We start from the raw sequence: 20,640 nt of genomic DNA, 5'->3' as shown, positions 1-20,640 counted from the left end.
CCAAGGCAGTCTCCTTTTGTATCTGTCAAAGTGAGGCAAGGAGAGGTGGGTTTGTCACAGTAGAAGAAAAACATTTCTTCTAAGGGTGGGGAAGATCTGACATTAAGCAATAATGACATTGTTAGAGATCTCTGCCTCATATAAGACTGAAAAGACATCATTTTGAAAATAAAGGAAAGCATTTGGACGGAAAAGACTTTAAGATTTAATGGATCATTATAAAGAAAACATGATACTGTGCAGAAGCAGGGATATTTTTACTGACAGTTACTTGACACCTAGCCCATTCCCAGAGATAGTCAGCAAAATAATGCACAAGGATGGAAAGTCAAGTGAAATTCACTGACCATAAAGTGCTGCAGCTCAATGCACAGCAGAAGTAGAAGCAAGGATGTGTGTGGTGAGAAGAAAAGATTTGCCAACATCATTAACACTGTCTGTTTTCATTGCAAGGAATATTTTTTGCATCAACACTGTGAGATTACACTTAAGATTTTTTTGGATGTCAGTCTGGTGCTCAAACTGTGAAGTATAAATTCTTCCCCCCCTTGAGTGTCTCTGCAGCCTTTGTGACACCTGTGCTTTACCTTGCTCTGCCTTGGTTTTTAATGTCAAAGCTGCTTTTTTTTCCAAAAGACCTGTTTGTCTTTTATCCCACAAAAAAAACCCCTTTCATTTTACATTGTTTCATGCCAACTTGGTGCAGGTTTTTCTACAGGAGGTGCCCCAAAACATCTGCTCACTTACTGACCAGTTGTGGTATCATCTTATCAGAAGTGGTTCTATCTCTGCAGATGTGCCTTTTTCATAGCAGCATGTTTGCAATTTTTATTTTCTTCCTCTTTCATATATTTGTCTGTGAGGACATGGTTGTGTTTGTCACACAGCACACTTTGGACATTCCAGCTACAGATTTACACAATAGGCTTCATCTTTCTCCTGCAGTGCCAATACCAATCAGTCAACAACTGCCTGATCCTCTTCCTCATTGAAGATCTGGTTTGCACTGTTCTGTGGTGTTTATACTTCAAACTGTAAATACTTTCTCTTTCCTAGCCCTTTTTCTGAGTTGTTTTGTCACCTGTTCCTGTTGTTGTAACATGGCCTAGAAAAAAAAATCATCTGAGCAGCTGGAGAATACAAGCAGCTCCCTGTTCACTGTTGGTCTGTACTGCCTCTCTGGCAGCTGAAGTAAAAGAACAGATTTTATTTATTTTTTATTCACTGAATGGATGTTTTTTTGGCCAGAAGCTCTACTGTGAAGTATATGTGGAGAAGATAGCTTCCATCTCTTTTTCAAAGCTGTCCCTTCGGAAGTATTTAAACTGTTATTTTGTCAACAGAAGTGCTTGCTTTGGTCATGGGAGTGTGATCCACATAAAGTTTAGAGCTGATGGACAGAATTTTGAAGAAATGAAAGTAGGTGAGGGCTTTTAAGAAGCGAGTCTAGACCAGTGGAAGGTTAGGCAAGCCATGGACCTTCTGTATTCATGAAGTTATTCTTGTAATTCACAGAAGTTGATTCCCAGCAATCCTTTTTTTGTCTGTCCTCTCAAGCAGTGTAACTTCTCGTCTCTTAATTTATCCCTAAAAGAAGAGAGGGAAGTGTGTGACAGTCCTTCAGCAAACTGGAAATGCCCTGAAAAGTGGTTTTAATAAGTCATTCTCTGTAAGTGGAGAGGAAATAAAGGCTGTGCGAGGTGGGCTGCTCGAACAGCAGAGGAAGAAAACGTGTAACGGGAGGGGTGGGCTCGTTCCTTTCCCTCGGACCGGGATATTGACGGAGTCAAGTGGCAAACGTCGGCAGTGCTGAATTCCTCCAGCCGGGGTGAGGATGAGGACAGCGGATGAAAGGAGGGGCTGCAGCCCGGGAGCTGCTCTGCTCTCTGCGCTGCCCGGCCCGGTCCCGCCGCTCCCAGCCTGTGTTTCTCCCAGCGTGCCAGAAGAGGGATCCCCATCCCCGCCCGCCGCTTCCCTGCCCGCGCCCCCGGGGGCAGCGGCGGGGCCCGGCAGCCCGGGAGCAGCCGCCATGGCCCGGCCTTGGCCAGAGCCGCCCTCCCGCTTCCCTCCGTCGCCGAGACCTTCCCGCCTTCCTCCGCCAGGTAACGGGGCCGGGGCGGGGAGCGGGGCCGGGGCGGGGAGCGGGGCTCGGCAGGGCCCGGCCATCTTGAAGCCGAGGCTCGCCCTTCCTCAGCCGGAGCTGCGGGCGGGCCCTGGGGCTCCCGCGGCGGCTGCTCCCGGCGGCTTTACCGGCAGCCGGGCCCCGGGGCGGCTGGAGCCGGGCCCCGGGGCGGCTGGAGCCGGGCCCCGGGGCCCCCGTCCCCCCCCAGCTCAGCCGCAGGCCGGGCGGGCAGCAGGGAGCAGCCGCGCAGTGACATTTAAATCTTGATTGCATTCATACAAAAGAGAAGGAGCGGGGAGAAGGGGGAGCCCGCAGGGCTTGCTGCTTAGCCAGAGGGTCGCTTGGGGGAGGCTGCCCAAGCAGCCTGAGCTTTCCCCACCCAGCAGAGCCCCAGGCCGCTTCACTCACCCCAGGCTGGGAGATCCAAGCATGCGGTGCCTTCAGCAGGCCAGCCCCTGGCTCAGGGCAGGAGGATTCATCTGGGATCATCTTCAGGGTGGCTGTCCTCAGGCTGGCACCCCGCAGCCCACCGTGCTCCAGCCTGGAGCCAGGGCAGCAGCTGGTGCAGAGACACTGGGACAAGGTCAGGATCACTCAGCTGGGTCTCAGCAGTGCCAGACCCCTGGGTCAGTCTCTTGAAGGCTCCAGGCCAAGCCAGAGGAATTAATACAGATGTCTCCAGGGATGCTGTGTCCTGTTTGGAGCATCCTAGTAACCTCAGCTCCTCAGTTGCTCACATCAAGGGACAGGCTGGTATCCAGAGAGGCTTTTATTGCTGAGATCTCCCATCTGGATGCTGGAGTCTTCCCAAGGCTTGAGGGGTCACAGGTGAGCTCAGTGCTCTTGGAGAACAGGCTCTCCAGCTGTTTGGGGTGCTTCTGTCTTGCATGGTGTTGAGGTGTTTTGTGATGCCAGGTCCATCAGGCAGGTGGCTCTGCTGAGGTGCTCACAGGGGAGGCCAGACAGGTCAAAGATGGCCTGGTTGTGGTGAGTCTTGCAGAAACAAACAAGACTGAGATCAGAGATGCCCTGGGTCAGGCTGTGCAGGTCTGTCTTAATGGAGCTGCTGAGGGACTCTGGCTGCTTGACAACACACAGGGAACTGCCTTTTGTTGCATTCTCCAAGTCCATGAGAATCTCCCAGGTGTCTGGTTTGGAGGCACTGCTGGGGTCTGTGTAGCAAGTGTGGACAGGAGAAGAATGGGCATGGCTGGAGGTCCCAGCTACAAACCCATTTTTCAGGATTTCCTTTATGGTCAGGATGCTGGTACCATGCCTCTTGGTGGACAGCATGGTGCAGAATCCCACCACTGTCAGGCTTATGGAGCCCACGATGTTCCTGTTAGAATAAACATGTTATTGATCATTACTGTTCATTAATGAGTTGCAAACTTAAAGAGTAGCAGGACTGCTGTCTGCACAATCTTGTCTCAGTCCTAGAAAAGCAAGGAGCTGAGTGGGATCCAGGACAAGTAGGTGGCCATCCAGCCTGTCATTGTCTTCTAGAGCAACACAGTTGCATCAAGGCCTCCTTCCATCTTGGAGGTCATCATAGAACCTCCCTAAAGTTGTATTTATTAAGCCTCAGCACTCTTTGTGCTGGGTGTAGTGGAGTCTTGGTAAGCCTCTCCAGCTGCTAGTGGTACTAAGATGGAGCTGGTTTTCCTGGAGGCACAAGACACTTCATCCTTGTTCCTTGAGTCAGAAGTCTATTAACCCCAGTTAGAGGTTAGATAGAGGCACTAAAGCCAGGATCTGGTTAGGATGGGGGATGTTGAGGAGCAGCTCTCATCTCAGCTTGAGTCCCACACATGATAACCCTCACCCATAGATCTGTGGGGTCTGAGGGAAATCCTTATGTACAGGCCCTCCTGGCCCTGCCTTCTGCTCCAGGGGCAGGAGCTTCCTTCATGCTCCTCTTCCACCCAGATTTTCCACACTAGTTCAGTTAGCAGCTAGCTGCCTACCAGCCACCCCCAGAGGGAAGAGCAAGTTAGGGAAAGCAGCTACTGTGGTCTGAAACCGTTTTTACCCTGAACACATTAAAAGCAGAAAGAAAAAGCTCCTGAGGGCTGCAAAGGGAGGCTGTATGGCCAGCCTAGAAGGCAATTAAAGTCCTTTTTCCTTAAAGATGACTTAATGTAAGTAAAGTCATGTGATAAATCTAAAAAGCACATGCTAAGAGGACAGACTAAAAAGCACTACTTACTGCAGTTTCTGTAGAGACCCCCTTAGAGATCTTGATCCCTTTTTTGCTAGTTCTGCTTATAGCAGTTTTATAGTTCTGGTCATTCATTAACAGGCTAATTTCCTAATTGAGCTAGTTTGGGAGAGGGAGGGGTCTTTGTTTACTTCCTTTTAAGGACAGGGGCAGTGAAGGCCAACTGGTAGAGGTAAACTGAGTCCTGCGAGGGCTGGCCTGTGGTTCACAGGAGCCAAGCTCCTCTGCTGCAGGAGGACACATGGAAGCAGCACTCAGGGAGAGTCCCCAGCAAGGTGACATATCTTTCCAGTGTTGTGGTGGCTGCTCTGCAACGCTGGCTGGGAGCATCCACATGCAGGGGCTGAGCATGGAGATGACAGCTGCGGTGGGGACACGAGCAGGTGTGTGTGTGTGTGTGTGTGTCTCCTGGCATCGTGCAGATACCCGCACCCCAGACACGTGTGACAAGGTGTTGGGGGCAGTTGTCGCCAGGGCAGCTGCTCCTCCTGCCACCTTTTCTCCCCGCTGTGTCGGTGCCGCTGCCGGGAAGAGCTGAGCTTTCCCACGCTGACCGCCTCTTTCCTCTCTCTCTCCCAGGCAGCCCCAGATCTCTGCCTGCACCCCAGGATCCCATAACGCACCCCTGGAGCGAGAGGTGCCGCGCAGGCAGCTTGGGCAAGGTGGTTGGCTTTAATTTGCCTTCGATTTTTCACCCGTTTGCGTGGCAGGCGGCTGCCGGGGGCGCGGTGTCGCGCGGGCAGCTGTGGCAGCAGGTGCCCGCAGCGGTGTGGTGACAGAAGGGAACCCCTTCTGCGAGCTGACCACGGGTGTGCTCGGGACACCCCAAAACTGCCCTGAGCTGCCTTCCTGGTGGGGGGCTGCAGTGAGTCCTACAGGGGGTGTGTGTGTCTGTGGTTATATCCTCCTGCCCTGCATTCAGAGCTGCCCACTGCGGTGCTGGTCGGGGGGTGTCGGGGGAGATGTCGGGGGAGATGTCGGGGGGTCCTGGGGGAGATCTCGGGGGGGGGGAAGATCTTGGGGGGGGGGGGGGGGAGGCGGGGTGGTGTGCCAGAGGGTCTGAGGGAGGATGCCAGAGGGTCCTGGAGGGGATGTTGGGGGGTCTAGGGGGGATGTTGGGAGGTCTCTGGGAGGGGGGATGTTGGGAAGTATCGGGGGGGGGATGTCGGGGGGTCCCTGGGGGGGCTGTCAGGAGGTCCGGGGGGGATGCCGGGGGTCCGGGGGGGATGCCGGGGGTCCGGGGGGGGCTGTCAGGATGTCCCGGGGGGGATGCCGAGGGTTCGAGGGGGCTGTCAGTCAGGGGGTCCCGGGGGGGATGCCGAGGGTTCGGGGGGGCTGTCAGTCAGGGGGTCCCGGGGGGGGGATGCCCGTGCCCCCTCAGGCCGGGCCGGGGGCGGAGCGGCCGGGCTCCCTCCCGCGCGCGCCTCTTTGTGCGGGCGGGAGGGCGCAGCGCGCATGCGCGGGCCGGCCCCGCGCGGGCGGGGGCCGCGGTTGGCGCGAGATAGGAAAGCGGCGGCGCCGCCCGGGCCCTCCTGCCATGGCGCGACGGGGCCGCGGGTGAGCGCCGGGCCGGGGCGGGCCGGGGGCGCGGGCCCTTCGCCACGGGGGGGCTCCGCCGCCAGCCCCGCGCTTGCCGAGCCCTCGGGGCTCCTCTCCGCCGCGCCGCTCCCTCTCGGCCGCCCGTTCCCGCTCTCCGGTTCCGGGCAGTGCCGCCGCCCCGCACCCCCCGTTCGGCGGGTTGCAGGGCTGCGGCCGGGAGCGGGGCCCGAGGGCACGGCTCGGGCTGCTGGAGGAGCAGGGGGGTGATGTGCCGCTCTGCCGGCGCTGGCTGCTCCTCGCGTCCCTGCCCTGTACTCCAGCAATCCGGGAGTGAGGGCTGTGAGGAGGGGAAATGGTGCCAGTCCTCCCGGAGGGACAGGAGGGAGCAGAAATGGAGAGAAATGCTCCCTGCCCTGCTCTCGGCAGCGCAGAAATTCCTGGCACAGCCCAGGAGCCCAAATCCAGGGACCTCTTTAGACCTGGGGTGGCTCGAGTGATTGTGAGCTCGGTGCTGGTGGGGAGCAGGTCTGGAGCTCTGCGCCGTGAAAGTTGCTCCCTCTCTGCTGCGTTTTTACTGCAGAGGTATAAATGATCATCTTTGCTTCTGGATTTCTAGCGAGGACCAGGATGACCTGCATTGCCAGGACACGGACTCGGATGTGCCGGAGCAGCGGGATGGCAGGTGCAAAGTCAAGTGGACACAAGAAGAGGTGAGTGAGAGCCTGGTGCTTGCTCAGGGGAGGTGTCTGGGTTAAGACTCTGCCAGGGCATCTAGGGCTTGTGTTCCTCCACCCCAGTGCTCACCTGTTGGCTGTGACACCACCTCCTGCTGTCTTGCTGCTGGAGAAGACCATGTGTCTGTTTTACTGGAGAGAGCTGAGGCCTTAATGAACCTAGGAGGTTCAGGGGAGTTTGAAGTGTAGCCTGGAGAGGAAGAGCCCCCATTGCTTTAGGATCTGGGACCTGAGTGAGGCATCTGCTGTCTACAGATCTCTCGTGAGCAAAGAGAGGTTCCAGAAGATGGCTGAGGCCTCCAGCAAGTGGAATTGCACGTGGAAATGCCCTCCTTTTTCTCTAGGAAAAATATGGAGTATTGAGACTGATGGGATCATGGCTTAGTCATCCTGTCTGAGAGCCAGAAAATAGTTGGGATATTCTCTCCCCTCCTGCTAGTTCCTCCATCTTTGTTCTGTGTGAAAGCTACAAGTTGTCCTGTTTCCCCCACGTTGGGCAGGGAGTTATTTTATGCCTCTCTTTGCCCAACCAGAGCACACACACACAGAGCTGAGTCAGGCCTGAGTGTGACAACAGCAGCTGAGCTCTTGTTTTCTACTCACTGTAGAAGCTTGCCCTGGTAGAGAGCCTGGGACCAGCCAGGATGTGGAGGCCACTTGGAACAGGAGTGCTGCTGGAAGATGGCACAAACTGCCTTCCTCCCTTGAATGCAGAATGCAAAAAAACCCCAACCACCACCTTGACAGCTCAAAACATCTAGCTTCTCTTGATGCTATCGGCCCATGGGTGCCTGTGGCGTGTGTTGCCTCAGTGTATGTGAAAGTGGATGTCTTTGTTCTTTGCAGGATGAGCAGCTGAAGATGTTAGTAAGACATTACGGGCAGAATGACTGGAAGTTCCTGGCCAGTCACTTTCCTGTAAGTGACCCTTGCCCAGCTGGGAATCATAGTGTTTGCATGTTGCTTCTTGTGCTCATTGCGCTGGTTCTCCGTGTCTGTGCAGCACTTTGCACAGTGGGACTTTGTTCCCTGGCTGCAGCTCTAGGCTGGGAAACTCTGCTCCTTCAGGGCAGGAGACATCCTTCTTGTATAGAGGACTTCCAGGGGCAAGTCTGTTGGAACTGAGGTTCTTGTGTGTGTGCCCAGTGCCCTAGTCAGTCTGCATTCTCCATGTGCTTCTGCAGGTTTTCTGAGGGGCATCTTGTGTGTATGTGGGGGCTGCTGTTGCTGCAGGGGCTCTGGGAGCCCCCAGACTAACCCCTGGCTGCTCTTGTTCCTGTTCCCAGAACCGCAGTGATCAGCAGTGTCAGTACCGCTGGCTGAGGGTGTTGAATCCAGACTTGGTTAAAGGCCCATGGACCAAAGAGGAGGACCAAAAGGTGAGTCAAGGCTGAGAGAATCTGAGTGTTGGTCTGTGACTGCAGAGTGTCAGATCCTCAGGTCTTTTCTTGTAAGCTGTGAGTAACATTTTCCAATGGTGAATACCTGCGAGAGCAGCACTCTGAGCTGTTCTGAGCAGCCTAGTGCAGATGTGGTTGTGATGAGCAGAAGAAGGTCTTGGCCTCTTTAGCTAAACACCTTCTTCCTTTCACACAGTACTGCTACAGCAGGCTGCCAAGGGAGAGAGCAGAAAAGGGAGTGAATTCATCTGCCTGCTGGCAGTGCTTGCACCTGACCTGGCCATGTTGGTCCTGAGAAAATAAGACTGGCATTTCCTGTGCCACAGCAGAGAGCCTGAAGGGGATGACTGAGACTGGCTAGGTGAAACACAGCTTCTGTGAGCCTGTTTCTCTGCTGATTCCAGAGTGACCTGACAGGAGCCAGCTCAAGTTCATAATCTTGATACGTTTAAGAAAACGTGGAGTTCATTCCAACTTTTACCAATGTTTTCTGCTGCAAAACTTAGTTTTTGAGTTTTTCTGTGAAACTTCTGTCCCCCTGTTTCTTTCCCGTTTGGTCCCTTTCCAGGCTGTTGCTCCCATCTGTGCATTATGTCAAGGAAGCTTATCTTGTCATTCCACCTCCTTAGAGCAGAGCAAGCACTGCCTGCTCTCCCTTTCCCTTTGCATGTCCTGACTGGCAGCCTACCCAGTCATGCCCACTGCCATCCTGGCCAGGCTGGGCTCCAGCTCTCTCCTCCTGACACCACACATTGCTGTTGCCTGCAAGCATTCCAGTTCCTTGGCCTGTGCCTCAGTTTAGTGTCTTTTGTCTGTTTTTCTGCACTTACTAGTCAAGTCTGCAGTAGGGACATTTGTTATGGGCCAAGATCACTGTGAGCATCACCCACACTTTTCAGTGTGGCCAGGATGAGCCCTTCAGTCTCTTCTCTAAGGTTTAGGTGGGCTGAACATTACAAGCTGTTTCAACCTGACTGCCATGGACATACTGCAGGCACTCAACAGATTTCCTGCCAGAAGCATTTCCACTGAGCCTCAGGCAGAAGTGACAAAGTCCTGGGGGAAGGGGAAGTGGCAAACTGGAGGGCTCTGAAGTGAATATGGCTCATTTATGCTTTGGAGCTCGCACTGTGTGTCCTGTGGGGCATGGAGCTGCAGCCCTGGCATGTCCTTGGTGTATCACACTGTTAGAGAGAGGCTGTGCCTCTGTCCCAGCAGGCAGACCAGTGCAGAGCTGGTGGGGACTGTTGTCATTTGGCCGGGTCTTCAGGGGGAGGGAGGGCAGAGGAGCCTTGGAGCATGTGGGACATGCTCAGAAATGGACATTCTAAATCTGGGCATCTCTGCCCCTGGTGCAACTGCCTGTCTCCACCACACCTTCTGTGAGTAGTTATCTGCATTCACAGGTGCCATGTGGCAAAATGTCTGCATGGAAACAGCCTCTTTCAGACATTGGGCTGAACTGTTGCTCTCACAAGTGCTGACACACCAGGTTGTCAGTGCTGGGTCCCTCCAACTGACTTGTTCTAAGGGGCCTCTCTCTGTCTGCCCACACCTGGTCCCAAGAGAAGTGAAGAGCAAAGCCTGAAGAAGACTGTGTTGACCTTCCCCTCCTTTATTCTGTTTCCTTATTTCCCTCCCACTCTCTTCAAAGGTAATTGAACTGGTTAAAAAATATGGCACCAAACAATGGACCCTGATAGCCAAGCACCTGAAAGGACGCTTAGGGAAGCAGTGCCGGGAGCGCTGGCACAACCATCTGAACCCTGAGGTGAAGAAGTCCTCGTGGACAGAGGAGGAGGATCGGATCATTTTTGAGGCCCACAAGGTCCTGGGGAATCGTTGGGCGGAGATTGCCAAGCTGCTGCCTGGGAGGTAGGACCTCTTTGCTTCACAGCTGGGTGACCATGGAGATCCATGTGTTGGACTCGCAGGATGAGGCTGGAGAGCACGTAGGAGCTGTTAGCTGTGCTTTAAAGCTGCTGTAAATGGTCATCTCTGTTTCCTGCTTTCTCTGCAGGACTGACAATGCTGTGAAGAATCACTGGAACTCGACCATCAAACGCAAGGTGGACACAGGAGGCTTCCTCAATGAAACTAAGGAGTCCAAGTCACTCTACTTGCTTGTGGAGGTGGATGACAAGGAGAGCCAAAGTCAGACGGGAGTTGAGAGCCAGGTACTGCACTTGCATGTTTGCAGCAGGCAGCTGGGTCAGTCCCCTGCTCTGCTAATGCATATCAGAGCTGATCATCCACCCTTCTGCTGCCTCTTCTGCAGCCTTTGCCACAGCCTGGTGTCCACGTAGATAGTCTGTGCCTTCCCCCAGCCTTCTTCAAGATACTGACTCCTGGGAGATATCTCCCTCCAGGAGCTAGAGGTGTCATGTGTGCCTGAGCCTGTTATCTGGGCAAAGAACAGCAGTCTGCTAGTGCTGTTATCTTGCCAATCCCAGCATCAAGTTAGTCTTGGAGACTGAAGATTTCTTTTTTGGCTCCATTGTGCTGTTGCTGTTGGGAGAAGGAGGCTGCTCCAGACAGTGTGTGTGTGGTGAAGAGGTTTTTTCCCTTCTTTCCTCTAAAAAAGGGAGCAGGGGAAGTACACCCACTTATTATTTATTTTTTTAAATGAAGAAAGCATGTAGTTTTCAAATGTGGGCTCTTGGAAAGTAGGAAATGCAGAATTAGGGCTACCTGCTCAGCCTTCCTTCAGCTTTCTCTTGGGATACTGTAAAGTGAAATCTTTGGTTAAACAGTCCTGTGCTTATTATGTTGCATGGTCTCCAGCTTGTGGTGTGTGGGACAGAGCTGTGAGGGAGAAGGGGGATGTCAAACTGAGCGTCAGGTAGGAGAGCAGGCAGAGCTGAGCGTATCCAGGGACACTTGCTTATTGTCCCCAGGACTTGACATTATTCCCTGGGTTTCTCCTAATGACTGGACTTCTTGTTTACACACAGAACACCCTGCCAAATGGCCCAGTCGATACCTCTGAAATTAAGGAAGAGGATGTCAGTGATGAGGAGGTGACAGGAGTGCAGGAGCTCCCTTCAGAGCTGCCAGCTGCTGAGCTGGTGGAGCAAAATGCTGAGGGGACCCCAGAGGATGCTGTGCCTGAGGATGCTTCTTCCTTTATCACATCACCCTACAAATGGGTTGTTGAAGCTACCAACTACTTGTACCCAACATCCGTGCCAGCCTTCAATGAAGCTCTGGAGATGATTGAATCGGTAAGTAATAGACCCTTAGTCCTCTGGCTCATGTAGGGAGACTGGTCCACATCTTTTTCCCTTGAGTGGACTTGCTGGTTCCCCTTGCTCATCACCATGGGCACCCTGAGGAGGGCTGAGTCCTGTCATTAGCTTGTGGCTTCCCACCATCTCTTTTCCTAGGGCTGGATTAGGCCTTTTCGGCTCTCCAGGGTTGTTCTAGACTTGCAGATTCCTGTAGGTGGGTGTCCTTGTGTGTGGATTCTGCATGGGCTGGCAGACCTGATCTCAAGCCTTCCTTTCATAACAATTCATGTCCATGCTCCTGGGCTTTCCTTTCCCTCCTGTTTTGGGATAGGACTGGGAGTGGGCCAGGCCCACTTGTAGTATGCAGGACAGACCCCTTCACAGTGAGTGTGTCAGTGGAGGTGGCTTCACTGAGATAAGTAATTTTGGGCCAGTCAAGCAACGTTTAGGTTCCCAGGGTGACAAGTAACTGGGCAGGAGGCTGCAGAGGATCAGCAGAGCACTCAGCTGCCATCAGAGGGAAAGGTCCCTACAGTTCCCAGCCTGCCTGAGGAGTTTATGAGCTGGTTATCCGTGAAGGATCCATGTTGCATGTGTATAGGAAGACAGGGAGTCTGTGCCCAAGGCTTAACAGCCCATCTGTGGGTCCTTAGGGGTCTGCTTGTATGGGACTTGGGGTACTGGTGGGGTTGAGCTGCCAAGCAGCTGATCTTTGAACAGGTCTGGTTATTTTTAGTCTGGCCAGCTGTAGTGATGTGCCCAAGACAGTGGGTTGGTGTTGGGTGACAGTCGCTTCATTCAGCCACTGTCCCCAGACCTGTCCCCAGCTGCTGTTTTTGTCCCCTCTGTGTGGGGCTGCAGCTGTTTGTGCAGCTGTGCTGTGAACCCAACTGGGAAACCAGCCTTGCGTAAACAGGAAAATGTGCCCTGTGCACAAGCAGCAGCTTTCAGCTGGGTCAGTTCCCTGCTGGGGCTCTTGCTGTGCTGGCAGTGGAGAGGAGGAGGCCTTGAGCTCTCTCCTCTAGCCAGGCTCCTTACACAAGGTGATGCAGCCTCGCAGACACACACAGTTATTTCACCTCCTAGTTCGTCTCTGCCTCTGCACCGGTTGATAGCTGCTCAGCTTTCCTCCCTGGGCTGCTTCTGATGGTTTCCCTCGTGTGCAGGACCCAGACGGGTGGTGTGACCTGACCCAGTTTGACCTGCCTGAGGAGCCCTCCGCTGGCAGCAGCAGTAGCAGCAACAGCCCCGTGAGGGAAACCCCCAGCAAACCAGCGCCCTCCCTGCCCAACGTGACCGAGTACCGCCTGGATGGCCACACCATCTCCGACCTGAGCAAGAGCAGCAAGGGGGAGCTCATCCCCATCTCCCCACACGCAGAGGTGAGCTTTGGCACACCACCCTCTGTGCTGAAGAGGCAGAAGAAGAGGAAGATCTCCCTCTCCCCTGTCACGGAGAATGCCACCAGCACCAGCCTTTCCTTCCTTGACTCCTGCAACAGCATGACACCCAAGAGCACCCCTGTCAAGACACTGCCCTTCTCTCCATCTCAGGTACAGAGCAATGGCAGAGCCCAGTCTGTGCTCCTCTGCTCAGGGCTTGGTCATGAGCTAATAAGCACATTTGTGCTCTGTCTGTGTGCCCTAATGCCATGTGTTCCCTGTGTGATGGGCAGGACAGGTGCCTGCTATGAGGAGGGAGCACCTTTGTGCAGATCCTAATGCCTGCCTGCTGCTGGATCCCTGGAGCATGGTGCTCCTGTCCCCACAGCTTTGCTGCCCCAGCTGTGGGTAGCTGTGCAGCACCAGTGGACAGTGGCTTTTCCTGGTCACTTCCAGTGAAGTCACACAGGCAGGCTGGGCAGCTTGTGCCTTGTGCAGATCTTGGAGTTGCTGTGCTTTGGAAAATGCTTCTGGGCTTGTCTATGTTGCAAAGGGGCTAAGTGTCTTTCAGCCTTTGTCATGGGTGTATCAGTCTGTAAGAGTCATCCTGGTTTGTACTGGGACAGATCCCTCTTGTGCCGCTGAGTGTGGAAGGATTGTCCCTGCTTCAGTTTTCCCCCATATTTAGGAAGAAGTAGTGATTTGTGATACTGTGCTATGATGCTTGAGACTGAGTGTCTGTCTTTTCTGTGCAGTTCCTAAACTTTTGGACCAAACAGGATACACTAGAACTGGAGAACCCCTCTCTGACCTCCACACCTGTGTGCAGTCAGAAGGTGATTGTCACCACCCCGCTGCACAGGGACAAGACCCCTTTGCTTCAGAAGAACTCAGCGTGAGTGCTTTCCTCCTCCCCCATCCCCACTTGAGGGCACCCTTTTCCAGTTCAAACATACCTGCCCCACTGCTTGTATGGGCATGACTGGGAGAAGAGCAGGGCAGGATGGGGATTTTCATCAGTCGATGTTTTCCCCCAAAGACAGCTCCTCTGTGAGCTGCAGGGAACAACTGTCCAGGCTGCACTGGGCTGCAGCCAAGTGACCATCCTGGTGCTCAGCTGCTGAGTGGGCTGTTGCCTTCTGTGCATGTCTTTGTCTGGGAAACATTGCTGTGCTGTGAGCCCTGTGCCAACAGGGAAGGGTTTTGGTGTCCTCAACAAGAGCTGTTCAGATCCATCCCTTTAGCTCTGCACCCTCTGCTTTGCCTGCCCCAAGGGGCAGTCTGGGCTGGTGGTTACCCAGGGTGCTGTACCAGGCAGGTGAGAAGAGGTGCTCAGCACAGGCAGCACTTTGCTGGCTGACATGTCACTGCCCTGATCAACACAGGGTTTAGGAGTGCTGGCAGTGCAAGCCAGGCAGGTGGCTTCTGCTGCCACCACATGGGACTCTGCAGGTGGCTCTTTTAATGAGAGGGCTCAGGACAGGGGTTACTTGGTGTGGGTTACAGCATGTCTAATTCTTCATCTTGCCCACTCTCTGCTGCCAGCTTTGTCACACCAGATCAGAAGTATGTGGTGGACAACACTCCTCACACTCCCACACCTTTCAAAAATGCCTTGGAGAAATATGGACCAATTAGACCTCTGGTAAGCACTTGGCAAGTCTGTCACTTGATGGCAGAAACAGAATGAATGGAAACAGGAAGTGGGGTTGTTCAGCCTGGAGAAGGGAAGGCTCCAGGCAGGCCTTGTAGCAGCCTTCCAGTGCCTGGAGGGGCTACAGGAAAGCTGGGGAGAGACTGTTGATAAGGGGATTGTAGCAATAGGATGAGGGGCAATGGCCTTAAACTGGAGCAGGGTAGGTTTAGATTTGGTATTAGGAAGAAGTTCTTTACAATGAGGGTGGTAAAGGGCTGGAACAGGTTGCCCAGGGAAGTTGTGGAGGCCCCATTCCTGGAAAACTTCAAGGTCAGGCTTGACGAGGCTCTGAGCAACCTGATCTTGTTAAAAAGGTCTCTGTGCACTGCAGGGGGGCTGGACTAGGTGAACTTCAAAGGTCCCTTCCATCCCCACATGTTCTATAATTCTATGTGGGGAAGGCTGCAGTGCAGCTGTGAGTGAGCTGTTATTTGGGCCACAACAAGATACAGTTTGGTAGTGCCAGGCTGAGATGGGAGGGATGAAGGGGATCTTGTCATGATCCTGGTAAGTAGCCACAGGACTTTAGCTGGTTTACAGAGGAGCTTAGAAGTGCCCAAACCTGCCCTTGAATCAAGCTGCAGTGCTTGGCTACTGGTGACCTTAAGAAAAAGCAAGGGAACAATCTATGCAGGCATCTCTGAGGAACTAGGTCTCTCAATGCAGGTGTGGGGATGGCAGTTTCCAGTATCCCAGGCCTTCTGTGCATACTGGTCCCTCGATGGCACATTTGGGGTTCAGCTACATGTCTCTCATGCCTGGAGATCCTGTAAATCTGTCAGGCTAGCAGAAATCTTGCCATAGCTTTTCCAGCTGGGAAGTAAATATGTTGTCTTTGTGTTTGTCCTCCCACTGTGGGCTCCCCAACGCAATTATCCCTTGGGGGAAATACTTGTGAGTCTTCTCAGCATATAGATTTTGACTGTCTTGTGCTTTCTCTCCTTTTTATACAAGCCACAGACTCCTCACCTTGAAGAAGACTTGAAAGAAGTGCTCCGAAGTGAAGCTGGCATTGAACTCATCATAGAGGATGATGTGAAGCCTGAGAAACAGAAGGGGAAACAAGGGGTGAACTGATTTTGCATCTAGTACCTGCTGCTGAGCTGTCTTGTGCTGCTAAGGGGTGTTTTGGCTGATTTTGTTCATCCTGCTCTTGATGTTGAAAAGATTTTGGCCTGTGACTGCTGCCTTTTAATCAGCAAGAGGTGCCTGAGGTTCAGACCTGCTTAAAACAGGGCAGGCTGTGTCCTGGCCTATGCTGAACTTCGTCTGTGTTAGGAGATGCTGTGTCCCTAACCTGCAGGAGAGACCCATGGCACACTTGGAGCATCTGTTGGGCTCCCAGGAGGTTGTGGGTTGGTGTGCAGGGTCTTTTGGGTCAGTTCCCTGGTGGCCTTCCTTTCCTACCAAAAGGGGCTTCCTCTTCTAAATCAGTGGCTCTTGATGCCAAGAGGAGAGCACTGAAAGCTGCTGTGCCCTGTGGTGGGGAAGGCTGCAGCACACCACCTTCCTGAGGTGCTGGTGCAATGCAAACTTGGGCTGACATGGGCTTGATGTGCACCCTGGGCCCTCAGGATAGGAGTTCCCTGGGTTGATTCCTGGTGACCCTTGTTTTTCCATGTCCCTCAGTTGCGCAGGAGTCCCATCAAGAAGGTCCGGAAGTCTCTGGCCCTGGACATTGTGGATGAAGACATGACTCAGAATGCACCTGCCCTCCCCAAGACTGTCTGTTTCAAAAGAGCCCAGGTGAGGGGGCCTGTGCTCAGAGCAGGGGCAGAGCTGACTTCTGCTCCAAAGAACCCCTGTGCAAAGAGCAGTGGGAGATTTGCTGGGGTTGCCTTGGAACAGGACCTCTGAGTGTGGATGGAGGGCTGGATTTGTTTGCTGGCCTTTTGGCCAGGCCAGATAGCAGCCCTGTTAGAGCAAACAAACTTGTCTCCTTATGCTTTTCTTTTTTCCCCTTTTTCAGCCTGTGAATTTCCTGTCGAGGTCCCTGAATCTTTCCTCCTCGAGCAGGAAGAACGACAGTGGTTTGCTCAACAGGGCCTTCGTGCAAGTGCAGCCAGAGAAAATGTCCTACAGGAAAATGCCGAGCCATTTCAGACCACCAGCACCGGTAAGCCCTGCAGCCACTGCTGTCCCCATCAGGAGATCAGCTGCAAGTGCAGCCCTGTTCCTCTTCGAGAGGAGGAGCAAGGGGATGAAGCTCTGCACGCTCCTGCATAGGCATCCATAGGCTGTCAGGGCTACCTTGGCACCAGGGTTAGGAGATGACCATGTTTGTCCTGCTACAGCTTCCTCCTGTCTCTGTAAACCTGCCCTTTTGCTGAGGCTCAAAGCCCTGTGGTGAATCAGAGCTGAGCCTACTTAGCATGTTTGGCCTTGGATTTCCTCTTGGGAATCTGCATCCTGTCCCAGTCCATCAGGGAATTTGGGGGATTGATCCAGCAGTGAAGTAAACCTTCCTTTTTCCAGTGAATGCTCCATGAGTGGGAAACAATAGTCTCATCTCTTGTTTTTCTGAGCATAGCAGGTCTGAAGTGCTGTATAAGTGCTTAAAAAAATATATTTCCCACCTCTGTGATTTTTAGGGTGTTTGTAGGTTGTGATGTGTGCCACAGGCAGCCTGGGCTGGCTTTATGCTGCTGTTTACCTCAACCCATGGCAGTACAGAGCTCCAGCTGATGTGCCACCCTGCAGCTGGTGCTGAGGGTGGTGCTGTTACAGCTACTCTGTCCCTCAGCTCCACACACAGTTGTATCTGGGTGTTGCTGGAATCACAGCAGCCTAAAAATGCCCTTTTGGGGCACAAAGAGTTTCTTGTGCTCTTTCTAAAATCTTCACTGCCTGGTACATTTGCAGGCAGAGTGCATTAGTGGAGGGTAACCTTGCTTTGTTGGGCCGTGTGGTTTAGAGAAGGGGATTTGGACCATGAATTTGCAGATGTTTGCTTGGGCCAAGTCATGGGATCTCCCCAGTGCCTTGAATGAGGATGGAAATGCTCTGCTTGTGGAGAGGGGATGAAGCTGTGGACTGGGATGGGGATGTTTTCACATCCCAGGAAGAGCCTAGGTGCAGTGTTCTCTTCACTGAGGAGCCTTGGCTCAGTCTTCACAAAACACAGCAGCAAGGGGGGGTTGCAGCTGTCCCTGGATTAGAGTTGTCAAAGCTCTTCTGACAAATAAGTACTCCTCAGCCAGAGTAATTCCTTCCTCTTCTCAAAATAAACCCTACTTAAACACTTTCATTTCTCCTCCTGTCCTAGGCAGGGTTGAATTGCTCTGAGAGCTGATAGACCCATCTAAATAAAGCTTTGGGAGGGACTTGAAGGTGACAGGCAGTTTGTGTGGTGACAGAGTACAAATACAGCTCTGCTGTCTGTGGGCAGTGGGATTTCACTGCACACTTGTTGCTGGGTGACCTTTCTGCTTGCACACCTGATTTTCAGCTCGTGCTGTGGGGCCCTGCTGAATCTGAAGGCATCAAATTGTGGTGAAGGATGGTCTCTGACCAGTCTAGACCTGGGGCTGAGCAGCTCTACTAGGAATTGGACTGGTTGGGAATAAACCCTAAAGCTGTTCATTAACTCCTTCCATCCCTCTGGAATCTCTTCAGCATGAGGAGTCTTACTGGGTTTGTGCCTTGGGTGAATTTTTTTTTTTGTCTCCAGAAAGCCCTGAAAAGGCATATGGGTTGCCCTGAAATGGAGCACTTGCCTGGGAAACTGCTGGTGGTGTAACCCCTCCTTGCTAGAAACAACCGTCTAAGCTGTGATGATTAGTACTGTGAAGGTTCCTCCTGGATGCAAGATGGGTGCTCCTAAGTCTGAAGCTTTATTTGTTTATTATTTGTGGCTGCCCCATCCCTGGAGGTGTTGAAGGGCAGGTTGGATGGGGCTCTGAGCAACCAGATCTAGTGGGAGGTCTCCCTGCCCATGCAGGGGGTTGAAACAAGATGATCTTTAGGGTCCCTTCCAACCCAAACCATCCTATGATTCACTGGGTTAGCAGATGCTGGTTAGTTTTATTTATTTTTGAGGTATTTTGAATCAGGGTATCAATGTGTTTGTCCTCTCCCATAATTCCCGTGTTGTACATGTGCTTTCTTTTCCCTCTGTAGATGACCAGGGCTTGGAAAGTGGTGGCCTGTGGTGGAACCAGAGACCAAATCTTAATGCAGGAAAAAGCTCGACAGTTTTTGGACGTGTTGAAACAGAGTCACACATCAAGGACCTTAATTTTATCATGAAGGATTGTTCTGCATTTTTTATTTTATTTTTAATTTTTTTTTTAATAAGGGGAGGGGGAACCACAGGAAAAAATACCCTCTGCCAGGCCTATAGAGTGTGGGGGTGAATTTTGTTCCTTCAGTTCCCAGGTAGATCTATATTGTAATAAATGGGGCTAACTGCTGGCTAATGTGTGGAATGCAACTTATGGGATCCTTATGGAAAGGCAAATGAGGGAGGGTTGGAGAGCCAACAGCAAGACCTCTCTCTGCAAGACCTGGGTTCTGCAGAACCAGAATGAAGCAGCCATGTTCCACCTTGGATGGTGCAGTGGATAGTGGAGACCGGCCTCGCTGCCTGCCCGGACTTCCTGCTGGCTGCTCTGGTACCTCGGGAGCAGCTTTTACAAAGGTTCCTGTCTGTTTTTACTTCAACCCTTCCAGCTCTCCTCTGGGGATGGAGTGGCTCTAGGAGGAGGGAGGGTGTTGTACACTCGGGGGGGACGTGCTTTGGGGTGACTTTGTCCCTTTGCTGCCCACGGGCTGTTCTGCACTGCCTTGCTGCGTGGGGAGCGGTGGGTGCCTCTCCTGGGGCTGTGCTCCCTCTTCAAATAAACCATGGTGCTAACATCATCCTGTCCCTTGGTCTTTGACTCTGCCTGGGGTCTGCTGTTTAGAAATGGTTTTGACTGCTTGATGGGAAGGTGGCACAGTGTGTGTGAGCTCAGCATGGCTGGGATCTCTGCAAAGCTGCAGGAGTGGAGGGAGGCTGCAGGGAGTGGTGGGTTGGGGAACAGCATCAGGAGCGTGTGTTATAGCAGAGGCTGTTCTGCCTTCAGAGGCCAAAACTGCATCCATGTAGCTGTTTGTGTGTTAACAGTAATGTGGGGTCCTGTTTGCCATAGCCAAGGCTGAAATGTAGCAATTGTAGCAATACAGTAACTGCATTTGGAAAGGTGCTGGAAAAACTGAAGAGCAACTCACAGGTTAGAGCAGCACATGAACAGCTCTGGGTGAGCTGCGTTGGTGCTGTGTTCTGATGTGCCATCCTTTGCAAGCCACCAAAACCCCCTGGTGGCAGATCTGCCTCCAGCAGGGGGGCAGCACAGCAAAGGTGCAGCTGAGAGGGTCTGTTCACCCTAGTGCCTCTTAATGGGGTCACAGTCCCCAGTCCCTTTGCAGGGTGTAAAACCAGCAGGGCTGTGTACACATCTCGTTCTTCAGGTGGTGGCTTGTGTTGAAAAAGGATCCTTACTGACAAACTTGTTAATAAAAACTTGGATCCTGGGAAACAAGGGAGTTTCTGAAACCCAGCTCGTTTCTCATTTCTACAAGCTCAGGGCCAAAGCAAATCCATGAAGTAATTTTTATTTCTGTTTCTCAGTGCTGCAATGTTTGCTTTGGAAAGACTGCTGGGACCACTTGTCTGAAAGCCTGGCTTTAGCTGCTTCCATTCTGTTCTTATTTTAAGAGAAATTGTCATAAAACCATCCCTCTCTGCTTGGGCTTTAGTGGCCTTGGCTGTTCCTGTGCTGGGCAACCTTATAAATATAATCAAGCATAGAACTGCATTTTTTTTTCCCAGAACTGATGTGAACTGGGAGTCCTGAGCTGGAGAATAAATTGGTGCATGAGCCCAGCACGTATGTTTGGGAGCTGCCCCTAAATTAAAGGATTATGAGACTGAGAAGTATTAACTGCTGCTCTGATGCTGTAAATCCAGATAGTGGTGGGTGCCCTGCATTGCAGAGTGCTAATTAAGAAAGATTGAGGGGCAGAAAAATATCAAGGAAAATGAGCAAGGCCTTGCATAGTTAATAAGTAAAAAGGCAATTAGCTTTTAATTGAAAAATGGAGCTCCTTCTGGTGTGGACATTGCCAGCCTGGCTTGGCTGTCCTGGGGCTTGGGAATAGGCACTGCTCTGGAGTGGGGGAATGAAGCCCCACTTGATTTGGTTTTCTGTTAGTTTGGATGCTCTGCTTTCTTTTCAGTCAAAATCTCAGAGAGGTTGAACTTTATGCTGGCTGTAAAGTCCCTGGATGGGAGCTGGAGACCCTGGCAGGGGGTTTTGTTGGAGACTGCTCTCAG

General features: G+C 52.7%; 1 protein-coding gene and 1 pseudogene across 2 annotated transcripts; one reads left to right on the top strand and one right to left on the bottom strand.

The window, feature by feature from the left end:
* The first annotated feature begins 1,915 nt into the window (after positions 1-1,915).
* On the top strand, positions 1,916-19,184 carry MYBL2 (MYB proto-oncogene like 2). Of its 2 annotated transcripts, XM_051632914.1 has the most exons (15): positions 2,018-2,102; positions 4,923-5,005; positions 6,499-6,592; positions 7,463-7,534; positions 7,903-7,995; positions 9,671-9,891; positions 10,037-10,193; positions 10,971-11,240; positions 12,413-12,799; positions 13,384-13,523; positions 14,174-14,273; positions 15,279-15,392; positions 15,954-16,070; positions 16,294-16,440; positions 18,444-19,184. In XM_051632914.1, exons 4-15 carry the CDS (start codon positions 7,478-7,480, stop codon positions 18,570-18,572), a joined length of 1,932 nt encoding a protein of 643 aa, XP_051488874.1. In that variant the 5' UTR covers positions 2,018-2,102; positions 4,923-5,005; positions 6,499-6,592; positions 7,463-7,477; the 3' UTR covers positions 18,573-19,184. The 2 variants fall into 2 exon arrangements, with proteins under 2 accessions (XP_051488875.1, XP_051488874.1); XM_051632915.1 differs by lacking the exon at positions 4,923-5,005 and having other exon boundaries at positions 1,916-2,102.
* On the bottom strand, positions 2,717-3,415 carry LOC127391100 (uncharacterized; annotated as a pseudogene).
* Positions 19,185-20,640: the final 1,456 nt, after the last annotated feature.

The sequence above is a fragment of the Apus apus genome, chromosome 15 (assembly GCF_020740795.1).
Source record: "Apus apus isolate bApuApu2 chromosome 15, bApuApu2.pri.cur, whole genome shotgun sequence".
In the NCBI taxonomy this organism is placed as follows: Eukaryota; Metazoa; Chordata; class Aves; order Apodiformes; family Apodidae; genus Apus; species Apus apus.
Note: the sequence above shows the minus strand (reverse complement) of the source record. Positions and strands in the feature narration are given on the sequence as shown.